Here is a 19,760-nt window from a genome sequence, read left to right on the forward strand (position 1 = left end):
AAGACTTTGTAGGTGATGCCATGTGCACTGGATCCTGTCCCTCGTGGGTGCACGTGAGCTCAGGCCAGCTCAGCAGTGACTGTGCCCCTGCCCAGCGGGCAGGTGACTCGTGGGCAGTGGGTTTGCTGCTGTGGGAAGACCCTGTTTCCACACCTTCTGCTGACTGCTCCATTTGAACATCAATTAATGATCTTGGCTAGAATCCATTATTATTCTGTAGCCGTAAAAATAAATTTCAAGTCTCTCCCTCTTTCGGTTACCAAGGACTCCCAGATTCTTACTTAGCCTGTTACAGACAGTACAATGTTTGGTGCTCAGTCCATCTCAGTCTGACAGCAGAAGCCCCTCTGAGCTGACCTCTGTAGCTTCCACCTGGTGCCAGCTGTCACCAAGCCCTGCCCGTGTGCTCCCTGCAGACAGAGCAGGGTCTGGGGAGAGAAGGACCTGCGTGCATCCTAAAGTCAATATCTGGGGCACCTGGTGGCTCAGTGGGTGAAGCCTCTGCCTTCAGCTCAGGTCATGATCTGGACCATGGGATCCAGCCCCACGCTGGGGGCGGAGGGGGGGTGGTCCCTGCTCAGCAGGGAGTCTGCTTGAGGTTCTCTCTCTCCTTCCATCTGCCCCTCTCACGACTGGCCCACGTATGCGCACACACATCACATGCATGCTTCTAATAGTTTTTTAAAAAATGAATCGCAATCTGTGAAAAACAAGCTGTGGCCAAACCCAAGGCAAGTCCTGGCAGGGTTTTTTTCTTAAGTGGGCTCCCCACCCAACAGGGGGCTTGAACTCACAACCTTAAACGAAAGCTGAAAATACTGTAAATATCCATCACAGGGGACTAGTTACATAAATTATACGAACTTGTTAATTTTTTTTTTTTAAGATTTTATTTATTTGAGAAACAGAGAGAGAGGCAGAGGCACAGGCAGAGGGAGAAGCAGGCTCCATGCAGGGAGAGCCCGGTGTGGGACTTGATCCCGGGTCCCCAGGATCACGCCCTGGGCTGAAGGCGGCGCTAAACCACTGAGCCACCTGGGCTGTCCGGAACTTGTTAATTTATAGTAGCCTTTCCGCTCATATCCCTTTACTACCCTCAGCTCATGATTTTCTTACCCACCATATTCACTAGTGTCCTGAGTGAGCACTATAAGAAGAGGGAGGGAAATCACCGAGGAGGCCGTTGTGCATTTTGCTCTGAATGTCTGTGTCCCACCAGCAGCCACTCCCCAGGGCACAGGGGGAGGTCAAGGGGGCACCCTATTCATGCAGGAGCACGAGGGTGCACGTTGGGTGTCTCCAACCCTATGGGTGACATCACATGGCTTGCCGCAATGGTAATCAACTCTGGACAAAGTCCCAAACCACGGAGTCCATGCTTCCTTCTTTTTTTTTTTTTTCTTTTCCATGCTTCCTTCTGATGGCCCCGTGGCCGAGGCCCGGGAAGTGCCAGGGCTGCTGGCATTTTCAACCACAGACAAGCCCCGTGTGCCTACAGGTAGAAGGGACTTCTACACTCGGTCATCGTGAATAAGCTTCTCGTGTGCACGAACATCTGGCGGATGTCTGGGCGCCAGGGGTGTGGTCTCATGCGTTTCAAGAGGTCCAGCCCTGCCCCCTCTGCATGTTTCCCAGGAGCCTCCCTCCCTGCATGTTGTGACATCCTAAGATGTAGCTGTTAAAAAAACAAGGTAGTACATCGCCAACATAGCCTCGGATATGCCTTTGGAAGATGAAAATCAAGGTTAAGAGCAGGAGGATGCCACATAACATATGGCACAGTTTTTGCAAAAAAAAAAAGAAATGTATTTTGGGGCTCGTCTGGGCCTAGAATACCCTCGGGAGGCTCCCTGTGGGCGCCGCTCACCCGCGCCGCTTTTACCTGCATCAACACATCGAGAGCCTCGAACACACACACACATTCTGAAATGAATCAGTCACAATCGGCTCACTTCAAAATGCTTCATGTAGACGAAGCTATTGCTGAAAAAAATTCGATTTTGTTTATCACTTTCTTAGGCAGTTTTCAAAAATGAAAGCTAGGAAGTGCTCAGTTTGCACACCGACTGTGACACACACCTGGCTTCGGGTGCGCCCTCGGCCTGCGCTGGCCTCCCACTGGGACACTGGCACTCAGCCCGTTGGAGGGGCTGCCTTTGGCCACGGGTGGAGCGTCCCACCGCCAGACCCCACGGTGGACTGGAAAGCGCTGGCTGCTGTTGCATGTGGCCCGCGCCTGGGCCCTCCGCACCCTTCAGGAGGCGGGTCACTTCCAACCCCTGATCTTTCCCATCTGCCCCAGGCCACTCATCCTCAGAAAGGAATTTTTTGTTTGTGGGCTCTTTCTGGGCCTACTGGTCCTAGAAGCGACCGCTTATTTCATAATGGATTTACAGACTTGTTAACCGAATTGCCTGCTGAAAATAGCGATGACTCACTCGCCCAAGCAGGTCTGGGAAGAAATCGGATGGATTCTTGGTAAACCCTGAACGCAGGCAATAGTCTTTGACCAGAGAGCCCCGGAAAGATGCCCGGTGCACCTGCCGTGCTGCGATCTCCGCGTCCTGGCTCCCGGCAGAGGGGCGGCTGTGCCCCGCAGTCGCCGTGACCACGCGGGATGGCCGCCGCTGGGAGCCCATGTCCCGCCAAGCCGGCAGCCACCAGCATGGGTAGGCCTCGTGCCCGAGTGGGGGCAGCAGCGGTGGTTTTCCAATCCGCTGAAATCCTGTGACCCGGAATTGGCCACGAAAACCTGACTCTGTTCAGCGACACGCTCAACTTTCCAAGTTCCGGGATTTTTCAGGAAATCCTTTGGTCAAACAGCAGCGGTTGTGTGTCACGAAGGTGGTGGACGTTTGGGGTTTCTCGGGGGTTCCAGCACTGACCTGGGTTTGCAGGCGGATTTGCGCCGCTCCTGTTCATCCTCAGGTCCGCGAGCCCCTGGCCGGCCGTGGCTGGGGGTCAGGACCGGAAGGGACGAGGCCGAGCTCCCTGGGGAGCGGCGGGCGGCAGCTGGCCGGGCTGGATTGGGCCGCGGGCCGCGGGGTGGGGGGCGCCCTCCTGTACCTCGTGCACCTCGTGCACCTCGTGCACCTGCGTCCTGCCTGTGGAAGGGCTGCCCGCCGCAGAGAAGCGGCTGGGGCCGGAGTGCGGGGGCCTGTCCCACCTGGTCTCCCTCCCACCCATCCGGCCCTCTGCAGGGCAGCCGTCAGGGGCAGGGGGGCCTCCTCCGGCTGTCCTGATGGAGCCCAATCCCGCGCCCTCGTCTGCGCCCCACTTCGGAGTCGCTGGTGTGCTCGGGCCAGCAATGCTGGGAAGGGCTGTTGGGCGCACCCACAGCGCCCACGGGGGGGCCTGGGACTCCGGGGCCGGGGGCGCTGAAGGCAGTGGGCGGCGGGCCATGCAGGCGGGGGGCCCCCGAGGACCCTGCGCCCGGGGCCAGGGCTTCGGCGCATCTGAGATGTTCTGGGCACCATGCCCGGCCCTCGATGACACAAGGGACGCCATGTCGCTCGAGTCTGCTTGTGTCGGGATGTGACACTTCATCGGCTCAGCGCCTGGTGGCTGAGACGTGCCAGGGCTCAGCCAGCGTTGCTGTTCCTGGTGGCGTGGGGACGGGCCAGAGCCCCACTGAAGCTCCTCGCCGCCCGAGGGCGCCTGCTGCGAGGCCGGGAGTGAGCCACCGGCTGGACGGCGCCAGGCCTGGGAAGCTGGGCCGGGGCCGCACGGACGCCCTCTGCCACGTGCCTGGCCGAGCGGGTCCAGGCGAGTGGGGCCACGCTCACTGGTCCCGGGGCCCTGATCCCTACCTGCATTCCCCAAATCCATTGCTTTCTGGTCCGGGCTTGGGGGCCACTGCTCCCCACTCTGGACGGTTGGCCTCCGGTCTTCTCTCCCGCCCTTGCTCGAGATGAGCAAGTGTGAGCAACACTTGCTCACCTGGAGTTTTATTTTTTAAAAAGTGAGCAGCAGCGGTTTAGCGCCCACCTTCAGCCCAGGGTGTGACCCTGGGGTCCCAGGATGGAATCCCACACTGGGCTCCCTGCATGGAGCCTGCTTCTCCCTCTGCCTGTATCTCTGCCTCTGTGGATCTCTCATGAATAAATAAAATCTTTCAAAACAGGGGTGCCAGGGTGGCTCAGTGGTTGAGCATCTGCCTTAGGCTCAGGATGTGACCCCGGGATCCTGGGATCTAGTTCCGCGTCGGGCTCCCTGCTTCTCTGCCTGTGTCTCTGCCTCTCTGTGTCTCTCATGAATAAATAAAAATCTTAAAAAAAAATAAACTATAAAAAAGCCCCCAAACATTTCAAAACAATTTTTTAAATTTGAACACTTTGGAAAAAAATCTTAATAGGTGCTATTTGATAAAACAGTCTGTGGGGAAAAAAAAAAGTCTGTGGACAGTGGGATGGTCCTTGAGTGCGGCCACCACAGAGCCATCAGTGGCCTTTGCCTCAAGCTGCTACGAGGAGTGTGGCCGACGTGCAGGACAGCTGAGCAGAAGGCCACACCTGCTGGCAAGGAGAGCCAAACCCCGCAGCAGAGCACCTGGCAGAGGAAGAGCTTCAGTGCACAGGCAGCCCAGGGGCTGGCTTCACACTCTAAAGGGGACACATCTGGGGCCATTAATCCGGCAGTGACACACTGCATGGGTTGATAAGGGAGTCTGGGCAGGAAGAGGGCACGGAGGCCGAGGTGTTGGGGGGCAAGAGCAGAACCGGGGTCATTTGCAGGAAGAACCGTCAGCATCCAGGATCAGGATGTGTGCTCTAGATAGTAGAATTCGGAAGTGGACTCCCAGGAAGAACCTGGAAGGGTAGAGGCCGTGCTCAGCAATAGGGCAGAGACAGGAGGGAAGAGCAGGGAGAGACAGGATGGCCATCGAGTGAGAACTGCTGCCACGGATGGACACGGGAGTGAGTGGAAGCTTGGGGGCTGTGAGGACTCGAGGCCCTGCGGATGCTGGCCTTCCCAGCAATGGACACTTGTGTCAACCACATTTTCTGTACACAGCTCCAAGCAAGGCGGGACAACGTGGGGCAGCGCCTGCACAGCTGCGGGCGGGCCGTGACCCCTCGCATGCGGTGGTGCCCTCTGCGTCCCCAGGGCCTGGGCCTGCAGTCACCGGGCCTCAGGTCAAACTCTAGCTGTGTGGCAGCCGGAGCCAGCTAGCGAACGTCCATGAACCTGGATTTCTTCACTTTCCCAGATTCACTTAGGGGCTTACAGACAAATCTACAGAAGGCATGTGCAAAGTTTTCAAAGAAAATGTGCAGTGACCTTCCCTGTTTACAGACGAGAACTCTTAAGCTTGGAGCCTCACCCGACCACAAATTAACTTTCTCTCTGTATGTTAAGAAATGCTGGCTGAGTAACTGGTAAATTCTGGAAAAGCCTATTTCGACACATTTCAGGTTGGCTCCATCCCTTGGGAATCAACCCTTATGAACCAAGAGCTGAGAAACGGGGGTGCCTGAGGGGCTCAGTTGCTGAAGTGTCTGCCTTTGCCTCAGGTCATTATCTCAGGGTTCTGGGATCGAGTCCCACATTGGGCTCCCTGCTCAGTGAGAGGAGCCTGCTTCTCCCTCTCCCTCTGCTCCTCCCCCTGCTTGTGCTCTCTCTCTCTCTCTCTGTGTCAAATAAATAAAATCAATATTTTTTTTAAGGTTTCATTTATTTACTCATGAGAGACACAGAGAGAGAGGCAGAGACACAGGCAGAGGGAGAAGCAGGCTCCCTGCAGGGAGCCCGATGTGGGACTCTATCCCGAGACTCCAGGATCACGCCCTGGGCTGAAGGTGGCGCTAAACCGCTGAGCCACCCGGGCTGCCCAATAAAATCAATCTTAAAAAAAAAAAAGCAAATGAGAAATGGATGCCAGATACCCCTCAACTCACATAGCCCCACCCTTTCCAGCGCCTGTTTGCCCTAAAACCTCAGCCTAGGATGGAGATGGCTGTGTGGACCCACCTTGAGGCAATGCACATTCCCTGAGGGCCAAGCAGAAGATGCACAAAAAAGTGCTTTGAAATTACTTTAAATTGAAGCTCCTCCTAAGCAGGTAACAAATCTTGCTCAAAATCTGATTCATGTACCTAAGAAGCAAATGTCCTTAAAACACATTCAGCCCTTGATTTAACTCAGCACACATATCCCAGTGGCACCTTGTTTCCCTAGATCCTGCAAACCTGTCAGTCATCTGCTAGAACCACATGATCTGGGACGCCTGGGTGGCTCAGCGGTTAAACCGCTGCTTTCAGCTCAGGGTGTGATCCCGGGGTACTGGGATCGAGTCCTGCAACAGGCTCCATAGACGGAGCCTGCTTCTCCCTCTGCCTGTGTCTCTACTGAATAAATAGATAAAATCCTAAAAAAAAACAACCAACCAAACAAAAAACCCCCACATGATCTGGCTAAAGAACACTTTCTCACCTCTAATAGGAAATACTAGGACAGAGCACAAACATCAGACAATGAGAGCCATCCCCTAAATGAATAATCACATGATGAAAGAAATAGAGTAAAATATTAATTGTAGACTCTAGGATGGAGGAATAAGAATTATTGGCTGCATAATGATTTTAACTTTTGTACTTGTTAAAAATTTTTCATAACATGTCAAAAAAGAACCACTTCACTATCAACAAGATAAAAAGACAACTTACTCAATAGGAGAAAATATTTGCAAACCATCTAACTGATTAGGGGTTAATATTCAAAATATAGACAGAACTCATAAAAAAAAAAAAAGAACTCTCATACAATTCCATGCCAAATAAACTTAATTGAGGGCACTTGGCTGGCTTCGTCAGTAGAGCGTGTGACTCTTGATCTCTAGGTTCTGAGTTCAAGGCCCATGTTGGGTGTATGGGATGCCCAGGTGTCTCAGTGGTTGGGTGCCTGCCTTCAGCCCAAGGCGTGACCCTGGAATCCCAGGATTGAGTCCCACATGGGGCTCCCTGCATGGAGCCTGCTTCTCCCTCTGCCTGTGTCTCTGCCTCTCTCTGTGTCTATGAATAGATAAAAATGAAATCTTAAAAAAAAAGTGAAAGAATGAGAAATTTTTTTAAAGCCTAAGTACATGCATTTTTTTTCACCCTTCCTTGTATTTAGTGAGTCCAGACCGGGAGTGGGAGCACCCTAGGAGTTCTAATAGTTTACAGGTAGGATTTCTGGCTTTTTCCCTCTCAATTAGTTGTATTTTTTAAAAATGATTTCTATTTATTTGAGAGTGAGCAAAGGGGGAGGCGTGTAGAGGGAGAAGAGCAGACTCCCCACTGAGCAGGGAGCTGGATGTGGGGCGCTCGATCCCAGGACCGGAAGTCCTGACCTGAGCCACTAAGTTGCCCCGATTAGTTGTATTTGTTTGTTTTTTGTTGTTTTTTTAAAAATGTTTTATTTATTCATGATAGAGAGAGAGAGAGGCAGAGACACAGGCAGAGGGAGAAGCAGGCTCCATACAGGGAGCCCGATGTGGGACTCGATCCCTGGTCTCCAGGATCCTGCCCTGGGCCAAAGGCAGGCGCTAAACCGCTATGCCACCCAGGGATCCCCTGTATTTCTTGATAAAAAAGTTATATTATTTGGGGGAACTTCTTGAAGCATCAATGTCATGATTCTCAAGTCCAAATAAAGCTGAACAAATAATTTGAAAAAAAAACAAAAAACAAAAACATGGGGTTCCCAGCTGGCTCAGTCTGTTGAGAGTCCAACTCTTGATTTCAGGTCGTGAGTTCACGTCCCACATGAGGTGTAGAGGTTACACAAAAATCAAATCTTAAAAACAAAAGGCAATGTGTAAAACCAAAAATGAAGCTCACAGAGAGACTGGTGGTTGCCAGAGGTAGGGAGTGGGCAGGGTGGGTGCAGGAGGCTGAAAAGTGCAAACTTCCACTTATGAGTAAGGTTTGGCAACGTCATGCATCGCATGACAGCTTGAGAACAATACTGTGGCTCTTTGGGGTCTGCCGCGGAAACAAGATGACGAAGGGGACGTCATCGTTCGGAAAGCGTCGCAATAAGACGCACACGTTGTGCCGCCGCTGTGGCTCTAAGGCCTACCACCTTCAGAAGTCCACCTGCGGCAAGTGTGGCTACCCTGCCAAGCGGAAGAGAAAGTATAACTGGAGTGCCAAGGCTAAAAGACGGAATACCACTGGGACCGGTCGAATGAGGCACCTAAAAATTGTATACCGCAGATTCAGGCATGGATTCCGTGAAGGAACGACACCTAAGCCCAAGAGGGCAGCTGTTGCAGCATCCAGTTCATCTTAAGGATTTCAACGATTAGTCAAAATAAACGTTCTGGTTTTAAAAAGTAAAAAAAAAAAAAAAAAAAGAACAATACTGTGTGGTGACTGCATTTAATTGTGGTGATGTCACAATATATACAAATATGGAGTCATCATGCTGTGCATCTGAAGCTAGTATGTTGTCTACCAGTTCTACCTCAATAAAAAAGGATCACGATAAATTCCATAATCGGCACCAAAGCCAGTAGTAGGATGTTTCTCATTTCCACTTCAGATCAGATACTCTTCAGGCCACGTAAGGCCCCATATAAATGCTCTTCCTCCTCAGGACATAAATAAAACTCACCTTCTACCTCTCATTTCTTATAGAAATCCTCTTCTAGAAATCCTCTTCAGGTGTTACGGCATGCATATGGGCTGTACTGTGTAAAATACAGGTGTCGAAGTAGGTTTTAAAAGTTTACATATTATAGGGTACCTGGGTGGCACAGTCAGTTGAGCATGTGAGTCTAAGTCGTGATCTCAGTTGTGGGATTGAGCCCTGAAGAGTCTGCTTGTTTCTTTCCCTCCACCCACACTGTGCCCCCACACTGTACATAAATCTAGTTTATAAAACTTTATAAGTTAAAAAACTTTAGATGCTAGAGTGGGTCTTTTAAAAATTTTTAAATTATTATTTATTTTTAGAGCAGTAGGGAAAGGGAAGGGGGCACAGAGAAAGGGAGAAGCAGACTCCACACTGTGCAGAGAGCCCGATGCAGAGCAAAATCCCACAACCCTGAGATCATGCCTGAGCTGAATTCAAGAGTCAAACACTCAACCCATTGAGCCCTCCAGATGCCTTGAAGGTCTTTTATTTTTTTAATATAAAACTCCCTTTTTATTTTTATTTTTTTTAAAGATTTTATTTATTTATTGAGACAGAGAGAGAGAAAGAGAGAGAGAGAGGCAGAGACACAGGCTGAGGGAGAAGCAGGCTCCATGCAGGGAACCCGACATGGGACTCAATCCCGGATCTCCAGGATCACACCCCGGACTGCAGGCGGTGCTAAACCGCTGAGCCACCAGGGCTGCCCTAAAACTCCCTTTTTAAAGAAAAGCTTTTGGGACGCCTGGGTGGCTCAGTTGGTGAAGCATCTCCCCTCTTCAGCTCAGGTCATGATCCCAGGGTCCCTGCTCAGGGGCAAGTCTGCTTCTCCCTCTCCCTCTGCCCGTCCCCCTGCTCATGCTTGCTCTCAAATGAATACAATCTTAAAAAAAAAAAAAAAAAAAAAAAAAAGGAAAAGCAGCTGGTATCTAAAGCAATTCTCTAGAAAACTCTAGGAAAAGACCCTATTACTCTCTGTTGATGATTTTGCCTTCTTTTCTGTTGCTACTTGGCCTTCTAAAAACGACTAAGACTTTACACAGATCTAACTGCTGGCCCTCTCAATGTAGAAACTTCAAAGTATGTGCTGAGATGATTCGATCAGAATTTGAAATTTTCTTTTTTTTTTTTTTTTAGAATTTGAAATCTTCTTATCCCGCCTTGTAAATCAAAGAGAATAAAAGCAATGTACAGAATTCCAGATGTAGAAGGAACACAAGAGGGTCCCCTATCTGATCCCCAATACAAACCTGCGACTGGGTAGGGATGGTTTAGAGTGTCCAGGACTCCTGGGGACAAGCAGCGGTGTCTGCAGGGTGCACGGACTGGGCTGGCACACCTGACCCATATGTGTTCATGCAGCCATTTAGGTGCCCCTGATGTGGTCCGACGGGAGCTACACAGTGTCACCTATAAATTATTTTTGTGACAAAGCAAAATGCAGCAAAAACCAACCCCTCTAGATCCGTCCACATATAGGAAATTCAGGGGACAGAAGAACATCTAAATATCATTTGGGTGTATTTAGTAAAATCTGTAGGGAAAACAACAGTTTCTTCAAAAATTAAATAAGAAAAACAAACAGGGAAGAGAAGCTTATACATTAAAAAGGGACAAGAGGCATCAACAAAACATAAGATACAAAACATGCTGGGACGCCCGCTGGTGGGGTTGCGGGAGTGCTCGACTCTCAATCTCAGGGTTGTGAGTTTCAGCCCCACACTGGGCAGGGAGGACTTAAAAGAAAAAAAAAAGATACAGAACATGTCTGGATCTTGATTCAAACAAACCAACGGTAAACAGCTGATAGGAAAATCTGAATACTGAGGAGACCTGATCTATCAAATGCTGTGTTAATAAGATTGTGACTATGGACCAAATTGCCCCAGCATTAGACTTAGCAGGTATGCAGATGTGAAAATAAATCATGCTCAAACACGATTCAAACCAATAATCCACTGGGAGGAGGGATCGAGGGGCATCCAGGTAAAACGCAGCTGACCACGGGATAACTGCTGGAAGTCGGAGGAGTACACCGGGGTTCATTATACTATTCTCTTTATTTTTCTGTATTTTTGAAATTTTCCATAATAAAAATAAGTTTTTAAAAATGAGAGTTTTGTTTTGATAGTGCTACATTATAAAACATTTAGAAATTTTCTTTTTTTAATGAAGACTTCCAAGCAGAAAAATAGAACTTTCTGATGGACCATTAATCGGTACATTAATTAAATCTTACAAGTTACTTAGAAACTAACAAAGTCAAATAGTTTCAAAAATATGGCACAAATTGCTGAGTGTTACTGTAGCAATAAAAGACCACTAAAAGCTGGAAGTTTAAGTAAAAGTAGAAAACTCTGATAAATTTAACTTTAATCCCAGGTAAGAGGGAGGCTGTGGAGTCAGCCAAATCTAAGCATGTATCCCAGCCCCGCAGTCTCCGGTCTACGAGATAAATGGCTTCCAGAGAACAGGAACTTCTGTGAGCCTCGGTTTCCATACCTTTAAAAATGGGTGTAACAGAATTTCTCAATTACTAAAGCACTTAGTTCAGGGCCTGCCACATAATAAATGCTCAGTAAATAATTCAAAGCAATTCCACTATCCCCACTAGAATTTCATCAATTCTAAATGTACATTTTCATCCTCAAATCCCTCTGGAATTGGGATGCATCTCCTAATTGCTGGCATACCATGGTTTAATTGGCAGTTTTTCTTTCCTTCATTGTGGGTAAAATAACAGTGCATACTGCAGATGGAGAGCCACCTAAGATTTACATAATAATAGGAGACTCTATAGTCCCAATATCTGTTTTAAAATTGTGAATATAGGATAACTGATTGGAAATTTAAGAAATTTCAAAGTATGACCAAAATATTTCCAACCCATCACAAACAGAGCAGTTTTGAGACAAATTATTTTTGTAAAAAATGGTTTATCAATTCCATTTTTGTATAAAACACACGGGAGAAACCTAGCCAATCAACACACAAGTGCTGCCACATGGAAAGGTACTTTATCAAACTTTGAGCCTAAGAACGTACAAATATCTCTTATCACGTCTACAGTAATTGTCTATGCTTTTCCATCCGCCTCTTTTAAAAATTCCACATATCCCCATTATTTCTTCTGTCCCAGTTACAGTACAATGACGGGGAGGAAGGGGTTGGGTAAAACAATGCTCTAAGCGGTTTTCTGCTGTCCCTTCTTTCCAATCAGAGACTTGTGGATGTGCGGGATCACACCTGGAAGGAAATGCACAGATCAACAACTTCGCGCTGGCTCTCGCTTACCAGTGTCTCCATGGACAGCGACCACACAGAAATGAAATTCCATAACGTCCCCTTTCACACGCTGATCCTGTGACTGTACCTACACCCAGGAAAGGCTCCCTCTCTTGGGGTCTGGGAACTCCCCCTAAAACTATGCAAAACAGTGCTTTTTTGGTTTGGGGGCAAGACCCATCACAGCTTCCAGAAGGTTCTCTGAAGGTGACCCAGCAAAGACTTCGAACCACAGCTCACATCACACCTACACTCCCCCTGAAATGCTCAATGACCTCAGCCCTGGGTTTCAAGGGCTCACCCTCAGCAGTTTCTCAAGGTCATTTTTAACAGAGTTAAAGCGTATGAGAAATATTTTAAACACTAAGTTGTAAGTATCATATATGAGATTCAGACAAGGAGCTTGCTAAAATAAAAGTAGCCCTGTATGTGGCTACAAAGGAGGACTATGTATTCAGGTCAGGACCAACAGAAGCCTTAATTGTAATGGAGCCCACACTGATGGACTCTAAGCCTGTGTGTGTTCTAGCCAACTTCACAGGTGCTGGATCGCTGATCTGAAATATGTCGTTAGAAAGGACAGTACGACAGAGGCTGAAGAGGTAATCATACGCACCACCCCCAGCGATGGTAGCCTTGATGAGAGAATCCAATTCTTCATCACCGCGGATTGCAAGCTGCAAGTGGCGCGGAGTGATCCGCTTTACCTTGAGGTCCTTGGAAGCGTTACCTGCCAGCTCCAGCACCTACAAGGTACGTGTGAGAGAGCACATCAGAGGGCAAAGCATTTGAAAATCAGTAGAGACTTGCAATTATAGATAAAAAGATTCCTGCAGCATCTGTACACAAGACACACAACAGATACATAAACCAACAACACCAGTTCCTTCTTACATTTCTGATGCTTTTAGAGAAATCTCATTACTCCATTGGGTCCTTTTATAGCCACCCAGGGATCCCCAAGTGCAGAGTCCTTAATGGCTGGAATTTCTTTCTTACGACTTGTGGAAAAGTTTAAAAATATAATGAAAATACTTTCTAATTCAGAGTTTTTAACATCACTGGGCCCTATAATCTGCAGGCAATGTACTAGAAGCCCTTCATTCTAGAATGGGAATTTCAACTAAAAGAATCTCAAAATCCCAACTGGCCATAAAACTTCATTTTTAATTTGTTTTTGCCTCCACGGACTATACAAGCATTATAAAACCTCTGATGGAGGGATCCCTGGGTGGCTCAGCGGTTTGGCGCCTGCCTTTGGCCCAGGGCGCGATCCTGGAGTCCCGGGATCGAGTCCCACATCGGGCTCCTGGCATGGAGCCTGCTTCTCCCTCCACCTGTGTCTCTGCCTCTCTCTCTCTCTCTCTGTGTCTATCATAAATAAATAGATAAATCTTAAAAAAAAAAAAAAAAAACCCTCTGATGGAAGTCCTACAAAAATAACTCCACGAGCCGCACTGAGATAGAGTGGCAGGAAGCCTTGGTGTGCATCAGAAGCCACTAGCATGCTGTAAAAACCACCAGGACCCCCTTCATTTGCCCCAGAGACTCTGGATGTTCTGTGGGGGGAGGCCTCATCCAAGCATCTTTTGAAGGCTCCCCAAGTGATCCTAGTGCAAAGCCAAGGGTGATAAATGATTATCCCTGACCTTAGATTCCAGTGTTTTCTTTACTTCTAGTGACTAAACCCCCAAACTTAAGTATCTGGAACAATCAGAGCCTCCCCACGAGTGAAGGAATTAAACGTACACCTCTCCAAAGTCCGCCACTAAACACACACACTGGTGTGAGCTGCTGCAGGAGAGAGGGGGACAAAGGCTCTGCGTCACCCACACTAACTGCCTGGCTCAGGACCTAACAGATTTGACACTGTCTGGGGGTCAAGGTTCACGAAATGACAGCAGTGACAATACACACATCAAACTCCTATCTTAAAAACAACAACAACAACAACAACTATCTTTCAGCCTCAGTCTCAACCATGTCTCTGCTGGGGAAGAACCTTCCCCGGGTCTACCCGCTTGACTACTGCCACCACCTGCTACTCTAACAAATGCCCCAGCTTGGGATGTGGCTAAAGGAGTTTCAGAGCCCTGAATGGGGCTGGACGGAGGCAGTGCTAATCCATCAGCCAAGTCTTAAGAATGAATTAACTTTTCTTCCTGAGAAGTCAAACTGACCAAGATGCAGCATTTTAGGCATACGACCCCCCAGAGAACCAAAAGGACCAATAAGGTCTTTTACCAAATTCCTTATCACTATGATCTTTAAAGCTGTACCATCACAGTGGCAAACCCTGACCCCACCCCAAATCTTCACTCATGAAGATTCTGGTCTAACCTCACAAGGATCACATCGCAGTGATATGTATTATTCAGGGCTCCCTTCACTACTACTCTAGAACTGAAAGGATTGTACACTCTGTTGTCACATCGCTTAAACTATGGGTCACTGACCCTAGCCTGAACTTTTTTTTTTTTTTCCCCTAGCCTGAACTTTAAACGTGAGTACATGAAGGTTCCTCTGCCCCCAGTGCTGGGCAGCTAGGACCAGCAAGATGCAGCTTAAAGTACATGTATCATTTTGTTTCAAGCCCTGACTCACGGGTTCCAGCCCCTCAGACCCCCACAAACCCCATGAACAACAGACCCCTTTGCCGACCTCTGCAGTGAGGTACTCCAGAATCGCAGCGCTGTACACAGCAGCCGTGGCACCGACCCTTCCATGGCTGGTGGTGCGAGTCTTCAGATGTCTGTGGATGCGGCCCACGGGAAACTGAAAGACAGACCATCAGAATGGGAAGCACCTAAGAGTCTTGACATCACTCTACCTAGTATGATGCATGGTGGAGCAACAGGGGAAAGCAGGAGAGAAGGTAAATTTGGTTGCATGCATCAGAGGTCAAACCTATTTGGCAAAGAGCAGTCCCTAGACCTGTGTGTGTCCTGGAAAGGAACCCCACATCTTCACGCCGTTTACCCTACTGAAGAGCGGAGAAAAGGCACAGTGCCAGGAACCACCACGGGCTTTTAGGAATCAATTCTCTATACGGGGTGTCATGGCAACTTGCAGAGAAACCACGTGGTGTGGCATCCACTGCTCGTCCCATGGGGCCTTAAGTTGTGTCGGGGTCATCTATCCAGAGAACAGCCTCATGTGACTTCCACTCCCACCTTCCTTGGACCCCAGCGCCACCCTTCCTTGCTCAGGTTCAAGAGGGGATCTGATAGTTAGGAAAAGCCAACACCATTCCCTCACTGTTCTAAGAATCTCCTCAGCTCCCAGAGGTCCCAGTGCTGTGCCCCTGAACTCCTGCCAGTCCCCCCCATACCCCATCCCTACACCCCTCCTTTCCAAAAGCAAGAGTCATTCATTAACTCATTTATTTATTCATGTTTAAGGAGGCACTGCACCCAGCCTAGAGCCTGATGCAGAGCTTGAACTCATAACCTGGGATCATGACTTGAGCCGAGATCCAGAGTTAGGCGTCTAACCACCTGAGCCACCAGACGCCCCTTCAACGGCAAAATTTCAGTGGAAATGCTGAAACCCTTTCTTTTTTTCTTTTTTTTCTTTTTAAGATTTTATTCGTGAGAGACACAGAGAGGGGCAGAGACACAGGCAGAGGGAGAAGCAGGCTCCCTGCAGGGAACCCGATGTGGGACTTGATCAGGGACTCAGGATAACACCCCAGACCAAAGGCAGACATTCAACCGCTGAGCCACCCAGGCATTCCAAACCTGGCTTTTGCCAAACATCCTTGAAGGTCAAGAGTCAGTGGTGAACTTGAACTGCCAAATCCATTTGCCAAATCCATTCTAGCCATTTCTAGATCAAATCCTTCCAGAGGAAAAGCATGGTATTTTGTTTACATTCGTTCACTAAGTAATCCTGAGCTCCTCCAAGCAGACAGCTTGTCTCACACATTAAATTAGGGCTTCCAATTCCATTTCTTCCTAGGCTACAGAGATTACAGAGTTCTAATGCCGCCTTAGGGTGGGCTTCAGGCTTTTCTTTTTTTTTAAAGATTTATTTATCTATGTATCTATCTATCTATCTATCTGAGAGAGAGAGAGACAGACAGACAGACACAGGAGGAGGGAGAAGCAGGTTCCATGCTGGGAGCCCGATCTATCTATCTATTTATTTATGAGAGAGAGAGAGAGAGAGAGAGAGAGAGAGAGAGAGAGAGACAGGAGGAGGGAGAAGCAGGTTCCATGCTGGGAGCCCGATGTGGGACTCGATCCCGGGTCTCCAGGATGGCGCCCTGGGCCAAAGGCAGGCGCTAAACCGCTGAGCCACCCAGGGATCCCCAGGCTTTTCTTTATCAGACTCAAATACCCTGTGCTTCTCAGGGTGCACCTGGGTCCTCATGTTCTTTTCTCATGCTCTATATAGCAAACATCCATGGCGTGAACTGCCAATTTTACATACCTGAACTTATATGTGTAATTCTTTTCATCACTCCCTCTTGGAAAGGGGGCTCAAATCTACACTCGTGGACATCTTCGGGTGGGTGTTCTGAACTTCAAGTTACTCACTTGAAATTCATTACATCATAACCCGTTCCTCCAACAACACAAACTCCTCTGACTCTCTGGTTCTGAGTCTTAGACAAATCTTTGTCTTGCCGCTCAACCCTGTGCTTCCCCTTCCACTCGTGGGGGACACACACATGCTCCCATTGCTTCTGCCCCGCTCTGGCTCATGTCTGTGTTACCTGTGGCATGGGAACAGCCTCTGCTATCTTCCCACTCCCCCCAACATCTTCACAGAGATCTACAAGATGCTCTAAACACAGAATTTACCATCAAGTGTACCTTCCATCCCCTTCCTTTAGTACCCCTGGATTATGTCATCTTCTTGCTCCAAAATTTTCAGTGACTCACCACTGCCAAGGGGATCAAAGTCCACACCTTACAGTCTGGCCTTCACACTTTCCTTTAAAAAGGGTCTCTTATATGTAGGGAGTAATTCTTATTCAGAAAATTTTGAGTTTGTGGATTAAAGCTACAATAACTAAAATACATAAAGTTTGATAAAATAGTGTTTTGAGTATATCACAGAGTCTCGAACTGAAGTGACTGGGGAGACATTAAAAGGATTAACGAATAGTTCATTATTCTACCCAACACTCTGTCTCATCCTCAGAGTTACGTACCACTACAGATACCTCTCCAAAAGAAAAACCACAGCAGACTTACTTTAACATTATACAATTTACAAAAGAACCAGGAAATACTTACAATCTAGAAGTAACAGATTTTAAAAGCAAAATCACAGACTTCACTTAAGGTCATTTCATGACTTGTTCTCATTTAGAATACAAATTAAAAGACTGTTGTTTTAGGATTTACATTTTTAAAAATTTTTTTTTAACTTTTTTTTTTAAATTTATGATAGTCATACAGAGAGAGAGAGAGAGAGAGAGAGAGAGAGGCAGAGACACAGGCAGAGGGAGAAGCAGGCTCCATGCACCGGGAGCCCGATGTGGGATTCCATCCCGGGTCTCCAGGATCGCGCCCTGGGCCAAAGGCAGGCGCCAAACCGCTGCACCACCCAGGGATCCCAGGATTTACATTTTGATCAATCAATCTCATTAAAAGGCCAGGAGTACAAGTACATTTTTGTAATTAATATAACATCTATGGTCCTCACAACAGTAAAGAAACTTATTTACTTATTCATGAGAGAGAGAGAGAGAGAGAGGCGCAGAGACACAGGCAGAGAGAGAAGCAGGTTCCACTCAGGGAGCCCGATGTGGAACTCAATCCCTGGACCCGGGATCACGCCCTGAGCCAAGGGCAGATGCTCAACTGCTGAGCCACCCAAACATCCCAAGAAACTAATTTTAATAGTGAATGACGAGAGCATCAATTACCTGTAGCCCGGCTCTCTGGGAGCGAGATACTGCCTTAGCCTTGGCCTTCCCACTGTCCTTTCCAGCTTTGCCTCCAGCCTAAGTAAAAAAAAAAAAAAAAAAAAAAAAAAGCTCCAGTTGGAAGATGCTATTTCAAAAACACTTGGAAAATAATTTTTGCCAGTTTTACTTAAGGTAGTTTAAAAAACTACATGATCTCCTTCCTCAATTTCAAATATACACGTGTTATTTCACCATATATTAAGTTACATAAATATGTCAAGCCATCAAGACTATAATTTTTACATTGGAAATAGTTCATAATAAGGTATTTTTAAGAGATTAAACAAAAAGAGATTAAACAAAAACAGTTAAAATACATCATTTCCACGGAAATAATCAGAAGATTAGTTGTTGGGGAGAGAAAAAAAAGCACCTTAAAAAAGAAAACTCTCAAAAATGTAAACATGGAAATACATGACCCAGCAATCCCACCCTTGGTCTCTCCCCACAGAATAGAACAATGTGATGTGCGTGCATGTTCACAACAGCCCAAAGACAGAAAAAGCCGTGTCTGCGGAGGTAGGGGATGCAGTACGTGTACACAATGGACTAGTACTCAGCTATAAAGAGGACGTTCTGGCACCTGCTCTGACATGGACCCATAAAGGACATGACCCCAAAGGACAAATACTGTCAGTGCATCTTACAGGAGCATCTGGTCAAAACCAGAGGGACAGAGTAGAAGGGGGGCTGCCAGAGGCTGGAACAAAGAGTCAGTGTGCAATGGGTACAGAGTTCCACTCTGGGAAGAAAGGAAAGTTCTGGAGATGACTGGCAGTGCTGGTTGCAGAACAACGTACTTAATACCACTGACTGGACATGGAAGAGTGGCTAAAATGGCAAATTTTGTTATGTATATTTGAGAATTAAAAAAAAAGGGCCTTCCAGTTTACACTAACAGGGTTAAACAAATTTCTATCAACTGACAGAAAAAAAAAAAATCTGACCGTTCACAAATAAAGCATGGTACAGAGGTGCAAGGGAAAATATGCAGCCATTTCAACAAACGAAGTGCAGGTATGCACTGTCCCCCGGATGCAGGAGCTCTGTCGGCTGGACACCTGCTCGCCGTCTCCCCCATCTGCCCTCCGGCCTGTGGGACACTTGCCCCCTTACTCCGGGGACGGAGGAGCTCCCGCCCGCGGGACACCTGCCGCCGGACACCTGGTCCCTAGCGCCCAGGACGGAGGGGCTCCCGCCCGCGGGACAACTGCCCGCCGGCCCCGGGGGACCGCGGCTCCGCAGCAAGCCCACAGCTCGCAGCCGCTGGTATTTTTAGCTCCCGTGCGGCCGCTGGCGGAGAGACGCAGGTGTGCGGCGCTGCCCGGGGGCCCAGCGGAGAGCCCGCCGCCCGCCCGGGACGCAGGCCGGCCGCACGGCCCGCTCCCCTCGCTGCTCGCCGGCGCCAGGGCGGGCGGGCGGGCGGGCGCCCCGGGCCGCCTCAACAGGTAGCGGCGCCGACCCTGGCCGCTAGGCCGCCGCCCTCACCATGGTCTCGGCCGCTCCCGCCCTCGCTCCCGCAGAGCCGCCGCTCCGGAGCACAGACCACCACCACCCCCGCCGCCGCCGCCGCCGCCGCCGCCGGAGCCCGGACAATAACCGGTGCCCGCTTCGCGCCGCCCCGGCCAATCCCCGCTCGCCTTGCTGGTTTGAACCCCGGCAACCGCCCAATCGCGCGCCCCCTTCTAGCCAGGCCCCGCCCCCGGCACCTCCTCCCTAACGGCTGTTTGTTTTTGCACACGGCACGCGGGGGCGGGGCCTCCAGCCCCAACACTGACGCGCTCGTGTGCGCGCGCGAGGGCGGGGCCGCGTACCTCTGTCCGCCTGTTGCCACGACTCCTGCCCGAAGAGCGGAGGGGCGGGCTAATAAGGGCGGACGGCTGGATAGTCAGCCAATGAGAGCACGGCCCGCGAGCAGGGGAGGCGGGCTTCC

General features: G+C 49.0%; 2 protein-coding genes across 4 annotated transcripts; one reads left to right on the forward strand and one right to left on the reverse strand.

Annotated features, from left to right (window-relative positions):
• Window positions 1-7,951: 7,951 nt before the first annotated feature.
• LOC140605134 (large ribosomal subunit protein eL37) lies at window positions 7,952-8,338 on the forward strand. Its single transcript, XM_072777215.1, has one exon. The coding sequence runs from the start codon at window positions 7,981-7,983 to the stop codon at window positions 8,272-8,274; it is 294 nt and encodes a 97-aa protein (XP_072633316.1). The 5' UTR covers window positions 7,952-7,980; the 3' UTR covers window positions 8,275-8,338.
• A 2,322-nt stretch (window positions 8,339-10,660) lies between these two features.
• On the reverse strand, window positions 10,661-19,448 carry H2AZ2 (H2A.Z variant histone 2). Of its 3 annotated transcripts, none has more exons than XM_072777212.1 (5): window positions 19,316-19,425; window positions 17,786-17,863; window positions 14,566-14,679; window positions 12,521-12,650; window positions 10,661-11,121 (listed from the first exon to the last, which is right to left on the reverse strand). In XM_072777212.1, the coding sequence occupies exons 1-5, from the start codon at window positions 19,316-19,318 to the stop codon at window positions 10,892-10,894; spliced, it is 555 nt and encodes a 184-aa protein (XP_072633313.1). In that variant the 5' UTR covers window positions 19,319-19,425; the 3' UTR covers window positions 10,661-10,891. The 3 variants fall into 3 exon arrangements, with proteins under 3 accessions (XP_072633313.1, XP_072633314.1, XP_072633315.1); XM_072777213.1 differs by lacking the exon at window positions 10,661-11,121 and adding an exon at window positions 11,536-11,865 and having other exon boundaries at window positions 19,316-19,448; XM_072777214.1 differs by lacking the exons at window positions 10,661-11,121; window positions 14,566-14,679 and adding an exon at window positions 11,536-11,865 and having other exon boundaries at window positions 19,316-19,422.
• Between the last annotated feature and the right edge of the window lie 312 nt (window positions 19,449-19,760).

This window comes from Canis lupus, chromosome 15 (assembly GCF_048164855.1).
Source record: "Canis lupus baileyi chromosome 15, mCanLup2.hap1, whole genome shotgun sequence".
NCBI classification, from domain to species: Eukaryota; Metazoa; Chordata; class Mammalia; order Carnivora; family Canidae; genus Canis; species Canis lupus.

What these genes read in the sequence shown, in the direction of transcription:
- LOC140605134 (XM_072777215.1), top strand. Translation starts at nt 7,981, where the DNA reads ATGACGAAGGGGACGTCATCGTTCGGAAAGCGTCGCAATAAGACGCAC.
- H2AZ2 (XM_072777212.1), bottom strand. An exon ending in CCCAGAGAGCCGGGCTACAG is followed by an intron (nt 14,680 to 17,785) that starts GTAATTGATGCT and finishes TCTGTCTTTCAG; the next exon opens with TTTCCCGTGGGCCGCATCCA. An exon ending in GGCTACCATCGCTGGGGGTG is followed by an intron (nt 11,122 to 12,520) that starts GTGCGTATGATT and finishes CCATTTTTAAAG; the next exon opens with GTATGGAAACCGAGGCTCAC.